Source organism: Myotis lucifugus, unplaced genomic scaffold (assembly GCF_000147115.1).
Source record: "Myotis lucifugus unplaced genomic scaffold, Myoluc2.0 scaffold_628, whole genome shotgun sequence".
In the NCBI taxonomy this organism is placed as follows: domain Eukaryota; kingdom Metazoa; phylum Chordata; class Mammalia; order Chiroptera; family Vespertilionidae; genus Myotis; species Myotis lucifugus.
Genome location: NW_005871676.1, coordinates 84,305 through 94,000, shown reverse-complemented (window position 1 = coordinate 94,000; position 9,696 = coordinate 84,305). Strand labels below are relative to the sequence as shown.

The window sequence follows — 9,696 nt, the reverse complement described above, 5'->3', positions numbered from 1 at the left end:
GTTTTGGCCCACATTCTTGATAACAATGCCCGGCACGCAGGAACAGGGTTCTGTGGCTTGGGGCTTTGTGTCGGCCCACACCAGGCACCGGTCGCTGCCCTATCCTGTGCTTCCTCTGCATGCTGTGGGCACAGGGGTGTCCATCACAGCCCTAGATACTCCCCTGCCCACCTACCTCTCGGGGCTGCCCCCCCACCGCACCTACCCGGCCACACCCTCGTCAGGCACATTGAGGAATTCTGTGTTGTGCTCGGAGGGGGGCCGTGCCCGGGGGCGCCTGCTGGCCCTCTGGCCTGAGGGTGGAGGGCCTTGGGGAGGCCGCTGAGAGCCCCCTCCAGATGTGATCTCCAGGGGCAGAGGGCCTCCTCTGGCAGAGGGGGGCACCCCGTTTCGGTCCAGACCTGTGGTGGGAACAAGGATGGAGGCATTTATTAGGATGCTCTGGGAGGATGTGGGGAGGATTTGTCTCCAAGTTCCCAGTCTGAGGGAGGAGGCAGCCACACTCAATCCGGTATGGTGACTGGGCCAGAGGGAGGGACCCAGGGGCCAGGTGGGACGAGAGAAGTTCTGCAGGGGTAAGACTCTGCCCCGCCCCCACCCTTGTAGGAGGGCTTTTTGGGGTGGGTCTTGGAAGATGAATAGGAACTCAAGTGTAGTGGGAATTTGGGAGACAGGCAGAGCAAACAGCTCCAGCAAAGGCCTGGAGGTAAGAGCAAATTTGGTAAGTTGGTAAAAATAAGATGTAGCTTGTATGACAGGAGTGTAAGAGGAGAGGAGAGGAGAGGTCAGTGGTTATAGCAGGTGTCAGATTCCGGAGGGCTTTGAGTACCAAACTAAGCTTAGCCTTTATTATGTGGAAGATGGGGCGCTATGGAGAGTTCTGGATAGAGAAGTAGAGCGTTATCACTCTGCTTGTTAGATAGCGCGGACAGGCAGTCTGGCTCAGGTTACGGAGCCCACAAGCAGCAGGGGAAGACCCTTAGTGGGGGGCACCTCCTCACCCCTGGGGCGCCCGGGCGCCGCCCGAGAAGGGCCCGGGGCCGATCTTCGCGGTCTTCCCTGGGCCGCTCCTTTCCGTGTGGGCTCTGGAAGGCAAGGGAAGGGATGTGGGCGTTTGAGCGGCGGCCCCGCCCACAAGCCCAGTCTCTTCTGGCTCGGCCCGAGCCCGCTCCAGAGCTCCGCACTGTGATTGGCCTCTCTTCTCCAGGACCCACCCATTCCAGGGCTCACAGGCTGCCTCTTTGGCCACGCCCCCTCCTCATCTCTCGCCCAATCATTGGTCTCCTCTAAGTCTTTCCCTCTCCTCCATGGCCCTCCCTCACCCTTGGCCGCCTCACTGGCTCCGCCCTTCCAGCCTTGATTGGTCCCTTGCTGGCCTCGCCATTTTGGCTACGCCCCCCGCTTCTGCGCAGACTCACTGGAGCTTTTGGGTAGCCCATCACCCACGCTGACGGTGAGGGCTCGGCCGCTAGCTTTGAGCGCCGCCACGTCGCCGGAGCCACGCGAGAAAGTGACGCTGCGGGTGCCGCCTCCGCCCCAGCCCTCCTTCTTCACCCGGAACTGTAGTCTGTGGGGAGAGGAGGAAGCTGTATGGGCGCCGCCTCCCGAGTAGGAGGACCTCCCCACCCATCCTTGCCCGGCGGGGCACCGGTGGGTGGCGGAGCAGTTGAGCTGGTCCGCGGGCCCGGAGGGGGTGCTGGGCCCAGACTAGCGCCAGGATGCGGTGGTGATGGGGAGGCCATACGTGTCGCTGAAGGTGAGGGGCAGGGGTCTCCGTGCTGCCTCCTCAAAGCGCTTGCACAGGAGGCTGACAAACTCCGTCTTGAAGATGCTTTCCAGGAAGCTGTCGGCCGCTTCTTCTTGGAGGATGAAGAAGTCGTCTTGCCGCGTGCTGGGGAGGGCAGGAGGAAAGGCCGGTGGTAGTGATGGGTGAGGGTGGTAGAAGGAGTGACTGTGAGATGCAGCCGGGGAGGGTCAGGTAAGAGGCAAGTGAGGAGTTAACAGGTGGGGGAAGCGGGAGAAGGGAGGGAGCAGGAGAAGGTGGTAATAGAGAAGGGCCAGGTAAGGAGTCAGGGGAGGGGACAGGTGCAAGGGGCAAATAAGGATCATGAATGTGGGGGCTGGTGAAGGTGACGTGTGGGGCCAAGAGAGAGTTATATGTATAGCAGCAGGTAAAACGGTCAGGGTTACAGATGGGGCAGCAAGTATGAGGACAGCTGAGGGTGACAAGAGAGTGACTGTGGGGCAGGTGGACTCCTGGCCTCACCTGAGGGAAACTCCCCGCAGGGCCTGGATCTCCAGCTTCTTCTTCAGGACCTCACGCACCTGGCCCTTCTCCGGTCCCTTCTTCACCTTCTCCCGCCCAATCATGTACACACATCTGGGCGTCAGGATCAAGTCCCTCTTGATGGGCTGTGAGGATGCAGTTACCATAGAGGCTGATGGCAGGGGCCTGGGGCATGGGATCAATTCCAGGCAGAGGGTGGTGCTGGTAGGTCGGGTGAAGGTGTCCCTTCATGTGAAGGTATATGAGTGGTTATATAATAAATAAGAGGTTAAGGAAGGCTATATTGGCTAGAAGGGGGTGTCTGAAAAGGTACAGGATAGGTAAAGGTATACTTGCTGGACACGTGTACCCAGGTCAGGTAAGAGTAGCTGTGCACAGGTGTCTAGGCTAGGTGAAGGTGTGTCTAATTGACAGGTCTATTTAGACTGAGTGAGTGTGTGATACCTAATGGATAGATGTTTCCAGGATAAGTGAGAATGGTCCTGTGGTCAGGGCTTCTGGGTAAGGTAAGTGTGTAATTGTGGACAGATGTATCTGGCCAGGTGAAGACACATCTGATGGATAGGTGTGTTTGGGCTACATAAGGGCATATTTGATGGATAGATGTATCTGTGTTAGTTGAGCATATACCTGTGGGCAGGTGTGCCCCAGCCAGGTGAGGGTGTACCTCTGATGGGGGTGCCAGGCTGGAACCAGGGTTCTGGACATACCCACTTGCTGGTGCCTCACCTTGAAGCGGCGGTCATACTTAGTGACCGAGTCAGCGAAGTCCACACGCTCCCTCTTGCCCAGGAACTGACGCAGCTCTGGCCGCTCCTCCAACCCCAGGTAGTCTCCAACAAAGTTCCGATTGATGCTATTTCGTCTCCGCTCCTTCTTGTTCAGCAGGATGTTGGAAGCTGTGGGAACACAGGGTGTGGGGGCAGAGGTTGTGGCTTGGCTCTTCCAGGTACATCTGTTTGCACCCTCTGCCTCCCACCTGCAGCCTCTTACCTTCCTCTCGCATCTCCTCATACTTCCGGATTGCCACATGGCTCCGCCAGGCCTTCTGGATAGTGCGGGCAAAGCCATCAAACTTGCGCTCTCGCATCTCTTCTAGAAGAAAGAGCTGGGCGGGATGGAGGGGTGGTGGGTCCTAGTGTCTCCCCAGGGCCACAGTCTCCAGTTTCTCTTGAGCCCACCCCACCCACATGCTCTTGCTCAGAGGCCCCTGCTATATCACACTATGGTCAAAATTTTCTTCCTCCACATGATGTGACCCAGGATTCCCTCCCAATATGTGGCACAAGCCCCTGCATTAAATTATAACTGGCTTGCCTGGTTGGGTTCAAATCCCAGCTCTGCCTATTACAGCTGTGTGGTTTTGCCAGAAATGGTATAACATCATGTTATCCCACACTACTAATTATGCTATGTTATGCCTTTCATGTGAGGTGCACCCCAACTTCAGAGATGTTAGGAATGTGAATCAATGTGTATTTTAGAAGAACAGTACTGTAAACATGGACATCTAATGGCAGGCGACTGTGGTTATGCAGTGTATGACCTGCACAGCCATGCATGGTAATAGAGATCTTGTGCAGAAAGCAGACTTTCGGGTGTTTTTTTCAGTCCTCATCTGATGATATGTTTATTGATTTTTATTTATTTTTTAAAAATATATTTTATTGAAATTTTACAGAGAGGAAGGGAGAGGGATAGAGAGCTAGAAACATCGATGAGAGAAACATCAATCAGCTGCCTCCTGCACACCCCCCTTGGGATGTGCCCGCAACCAAGGTACATGCCCTTGACTGAATCAAACCTGGGACCTTTCAGTCTGCAGGCCGACGCTCTATCCACTGAGCCAAACCGGTTAGGGCTGTTTATTGATTTTTAGAGAGAGAAGAAGGGTCAGAGAAAGAGAAACATCGATTGGTTGCCTCCCTTATGCAACCCGGCCTCCAACCAACTGAACCACCTAGTCGGGGCCAGACTTTTGAGTTTTAAGGGTCTTGGTCCAGAGAGTGCTTAGAAAATAAACTATATTTGACCAAAGTATAGTGGAAATGCCATGAAAGATATCTTAAAAAAAAAAAATAACGGGTGAGCATATCAAGGAGAGGAACCCACTGGATATGAAGAGTTATAAATCTATAGTAATAATAACAGTGAGGTGCTGGTCAAGGACTAGAACTATCAATTGGAATAGGACAGATGGTTGGGAAACATCCTAATTCAAACATACATTTAGTGATAAAAGAAATAGCATTGACATCAGTGAAGATGGGAAATACTGAAGATGAAATTGGGCTTTATAAAAAGAATTAACCCTTCACTCAGAACGATTTCTCAAATACACAAATACCCATCACTGCTCAAAGCCTGGCTATCCACTTTGCTGGCCAAGGTGGTTGATATCTCCCAGAAACTCCAGGCTTTCCTGCAAGGACTAAAAGGATGATTCTACAGATACCTGGTCCAAATGCACTTTAAAAATATAACTTGGAGGATTTGTATAGCCGTGGGTGTTTATAACTATATAAGGTTTGGAGTCTTCTCACAAGGAAGAAAAACCAACATTGCAGTTTTGTGTGTGTATTCTTTTGTTCCTCTAATATTCTGTGGTTGGTGGGTCTGTGTACAAAGTGTGTCTGAGTAATGCCTCGTGTAGGTTGTCTGGAGGGCAGGAAGGTGCATTAATTCTCTGGTTTGCTGAGGGGGACAGGAATGAATAATGGGAGACCAGCCTGTAGAACTGTGAGTGAGCCAGTCAAACAGGAACCCCCTTCCCTTTAGCTGTTTAGGAAGATGGGACAAGTGATTTCTGCCCAGTAAAGAGAATTTGTTTTCAATTTGGGAAATGAGCCTTCCTGTCTACAGAGTTCAAAATATATCTCCTTTATGCTGCGGAGGGCAGGTATAGGTGTGCGAAGGGGGCTGGGACAGGATTCAAGTCGAAGCTTATCCTGGTGGGTTGGGTTGAATAGGGTCTTCCCCAAAATTCATGTCCACCCAGAACCTGAGAATGTGATCTCATCGGGAAAGAGGGTCTTTGCAGATGTAATCATGTTAAAATGAGATCACACTGGAGTAGGGTGGGCCCTAAATCCAATATGACTGGTGTCCTTATACGGAGAGGGGAGGCCATGTGATGACAGGTAGAGGTGGCAGATGCATCTATAAACCTAGGAACGCCAAGGATCTCTGTCAGCCACCAAAAGTTAGGGAGAGGCAAGCAAGGATTCTTCCCTGGAATCTTGAGAGGAAGCGTGGCCCTGTGGCACCTTGATTTTGGATTTCTTGCCTCCAGAAATGTGAGAAAATAAGTTTCTTTTGGGTTAAGCCATCAAGTTTGTGGTGCTTGGTTACAGCAGCCACGGGAAACTAATATACCTGGGATGATGGAGAGTGAAGGCCAACAGGTGTATAACATGTCCAAGGATAATTTGTGTCCATGTTTACAAGAAACAATCCAATTCAGAATCATCTCACTTGAACGCATTTGTGGTTGAGAGAAGCTCCAACTCCATTTGGTTCACTTAATTCCTTGATCAGCTTTTTTAAAAAAGTATATATTTTTACTGGTATTGATTTCAGAGAGGAAGGGAGAAGGAGAGAGAGAGATAGAAACATCAATGATGAGAGAGAATCATTGATTGGCAGCCTCCTGCAGGCCCCCTACTGGAGGGAATCAAGCCCGAAGCCAGGGCATGTGCCCTTGACCTGAATCGAACCTGGGACCCTTTAGTCTGCAGGCCAATGCTCTATCCACTGAACCATACCAGCTAGTGCCACATACTGGGGATTGAGTCTGCAACCCAGGTAGGTGCCCTGACCCGGAGTCAAACTGACCTGGTTCATAGGTTCACGCTCAACCACTGAGCCATGCCGGCTGGGCCCTTGATCATTTTTTAAAATATATATTTCATTGATTTTTTACAGAGAGGAAGGGAGAGAGAGTTAGAAACATCGATGAGAGAGAAACATAAATCAGCTGCCTCCTGCACACCCCCTACTGGGAATGTGCCTGCAACCAAGGTACATGCCCTTGACCGGAATCGAACCTGGGACTCTATAGTCCACAGGCCGACGCTCTATCCACTGAGCCAAACTAGTCAGGGCATGATCAGTTTTTGATATAGCATAGTCAAACTGTTTTAATGCTCCCCTCCTCCCCCATTTTCATTTCACTAAAATTATTCTCATTAGGATAATTTTTATTTCCTGTGCAAATTACCAGTCTTTTTTTTCCATTATAAAAAATTCCCACCAAGCTTTTACCTTTGTAAATTTTATCATTCAAATTGCAGTCTCTGCTGTAACCGGTTTGGCTCAGTGGATAGAGTGTCGGCCTGCGGACTGAAAGGTCCCAGGTTCGATTCCGATCAAGGGCATGTACCTTGGTTGCAGGCACATCCCCAGTGGGGGGTGTGCAGGAGGCAGCTGGTTGATGTTTCTCTCTCATCAATGTTTCTGACTTTCTATCCCTCTCCCTTCCTCTCTGTAAAAAATCAATAAAATATAAAAAAAAAATTGCAGTCTCAAAATGTGCAGGCCGCAGTTTTTGTCAAAATTTGATTTTACCTTCTATAGTCTTAGTGCTAGCTTTATTTTGTCTATCTTTTGCAGTGTCTATATTATGTTTCTTTCAGAGTCAGATTTTACAATCTGCCAGTAACAGGCAAGATAGATTCTCTTTCTCTCCCACCCATCCTCCTATTTTTCTTCCTCTCCCTCTCTCCATTTTTTTCTTATCGGTTACAAATTGAATTGTTTCAGGTATATTTTTAGCCATGGACAATTTTGGTTTGTGATAAGTTTCTGTTAGTAACAATATTGACTTTGAATGAGATTCCAGACTTTATATTTTTTTGGAGCAAAGTGCATCCATAGGGAAAAGCTCTAGGAGGTAGATGTGGACAAATTCGGCGACAAAATTTCCCAACCTCCCAAGACAGACTGTTTTCGTATCTGTGAAATCTCAGAGTGTCCACCCCTCTGTGTTGTTTGGATTGGTGAGAGAACAGTTACCTTTAAGTACTGTAACTTCAAGGGAATCATTTCAACAGTCTCCTGGTTGTCTCCAGGTGCCAGCAGAGCAGGTGCCAGAGGGCACCTGGCTGGCCCTGCCCTGGCCCTATACCCAGCAAACCTTTCCTTGCTGTTCCAGCTTATCCCAGACTGGGAACCAGATTCGCCTGAGAATCTGGTGAACTAGTTAAGCTCATTGACATGGTCATCTCCCTGTTTGCTTTCCAACCTCACATAGAAACAGGGCCCAGGCAAGCCCTTCGGGGATTCCTTGCCCTGTTTTTTGTTGATTTTTTTAAAAAACTGCCCCCTGCCCTAACTAGTTTGTCTCGGTGGATAGAACGTTGGCCTGTGGACCAAAGGGTCCCAGGTTTGATTCTGGTCAAGGGCATGTACCTTTGGTTGCAGGCTCCTTCCCAGCCTGGGCCATAGTTGGGTTGTGTGCAGGAGGCAACCAAAACACATTGATGTTTCTCTGTCTTTCCCTCTCTCTTTTACTCTCCCTAAAAACCAATGGTAAAATATCCTCGGGTGAGGATTAAAAAAAACAAAAACTTCCCTCTTGCCCTGACTGGCTTTCTCAATGGTTAGAGCGCCAGCCCATGGATTGAAGGGTCACGGGTTCGATTTCTAGTCAAGGCCATGTACCTCAGTTGCAGGTTCCCCGCCCCAGTAGGAGTTCATGCCAGAGGTAACTTGTCTCTCACATCTCATTGATGTTTCTCTCCCCCCTCCTTCCCCCCTTTCCTTCTCTCCAGAAATCAATGGAAAAACTATCCTCAGATGAGGATTAAAAAAACTTACTCCAGCTTTATTGAGATATAATTGTCATGTAACACTCTGAAAGTTTAAAAGTGTACATGACTTGATTTGATACACTTCTATATTGCAAAATGATGACCATATAGGTCAGCTAACACATCCATCACCTCCCATAGTTACCATTTCTTTTGTGTGGTGAGAACATTGAAGATCTCTCTTAGCAACTGTCAACTGTATAATACAGCATTGTTCACTCTTGTCACTGTGCTGTACATGACTCCCCAGGACATATTCCTCATCATTTCCCTGCACGCAGAGGCAGCATAGTGTGGGTGGTGCTTCCAGCCTTTTGATAAAAGGCTAAGAGCTGATGTAGCTCACTGGAGGGTTCCTATGTTGGAGGATGTGCAATGAGGTTTGTCTTTGATGTATCAGGACCCGAGGCTAGTTTTGGATAAGAAAAATGCCACTTTGACATGAATCTCAGGCTCAGGGACCTGATGTGTTCATGAATGAAGGAGTGAAGGAAGAAAAGGAGATGGAGGAAGGAAAAAAAAGAAAGAAGAAAGGAAACAAGAGACAAAAGGACATTCTGGATAAGCCATGCATCCTTATTCTTTCCAGGCACCCATGTGTTTCTCTACCTGCTTCCTGGCCACCAAGGACTATCCAGCTAATTTAGGTTTTTCTGATCACCTACTACATGCCAGGCACTATGCATTGGATTTCCTGTTCTGTCTAATCCTCAGCCCAGTCCTGCATGGCAGCTTTTACTCTCCCCACTTTCCAAATGGAGAAACTGAGGCTTGGAAGGGCGAGGAAACATGTTCAAGATCACACAGTGGCCTGAAGAGCAGGACCTGAGCCTATGCAAGTGATCCAGGTGTCTTGTCTGTCTGTCTGTCTGTCTCTCTCACACACACACACTTACTGACTCAGGGTTCTTGACGAAGACCTTGGTGCTCCCCATCTGGTACTGGTCCTGTTCCATGTTGACTGCACGCAGCAGGTGCTGGACGCCCTGACGCTCGTCCCCGCGCCACCGTGGCCATGTCTGGGGGGTCAGAATGGCGTACCTGGTGGCAGAGGTTTGGGAGGGTTTGAGCAGGTGGCTCAGCTGGAGGTTATTCTGCAGGTGGTGGTTAGGGCTGGGAATGGCAGGGCACCTCACCTCTGCAGGAACTTGGCGAACTGGCGGCGATAGGCAAAGCCTGCCCTGCGTACCCTGATGTTCTCCTTCAGGCCCAGGTACTCAACTTGGTGCTTGACCCTGGAGGGAAGGCAGCCTGAGTCCCCTGGTAGGGGCCTCCCCAGTCCTAGGAGCGGGGGTGGGGGGTATCTGCTGGAGGCAGTATGGGGGCTGAGGTATGGGGAGGGAAGTTCACCGCCGGTCCCAGCGAATCAGTTCTGTGGAGGTGGGGCCTGGGTTCTGGGATGAGGGGTCTGTGTTGGTTCTGTGGCCAGTCACTTCTAGAGTGGGGTCTAGGGACTGTGCTAGTCTCTGGGTCATCCTCCAGTCAGTTTGGGGCTGTCCCTGGGGTCAGTGGGGGTCTTGGTCTTTTCTAGGTGTAACCCCAAGGCTCTGAGGGACTTTGCAGTGGTCCTAGAGGTCAGCCTGGGTTAATCCTGTGATG

The 9,696-nt window shown here is 50.3% G+C and overlaps 1 protein-coding gene across 1 annotated transcript in view; it reads right to left on the bottom strand.

Moving 5' to 3' along the window:
- MYO1F (myosin IF) overlaps positions 1-9,696 on the bottom strand; it is a 32,184-nt gene that overhangs the window by 1,154 nt on the left and 21,334 nt on the right. Inside the window, exons 18-27 of the mRNA XM_023746116.1 lie at positions 9,234-9,332; positions 8,994-9,138; positions 3,281-3,395; positions 3,017-3,186; positions 2,267-2,412; positions 1,745-1,891; positions 1,419-1,567; positions 1,002-1,085; positions 206-401; positions 9-122 (exon numbers count right to left, since the gene is read on the bottom strand). Coding sequence (XP_023601884.1) covers positions 9-122; positions 206-401; positions 1,002-1,085; positions 1,419-1,567; positions 1,745-1,891; positions 2,267-2,412; positions 3,017-3,186; positions 3,281-3,395; positions 8,994-9,138; positions 9,234-9,332 — 1,365 coding nt within the window. The remainder of the gene's footprint in view (positions 1-8; positions 123-205; positions 402-1,001; positions 1,086-1,418; positions 1,568-1,744; positions 1,892-2,266; positions 2,413-3,016; positions 3,187-3,280; positions 3,396-8,993; positions 9,139-9,233; positions 9,333-9,696) is intronic.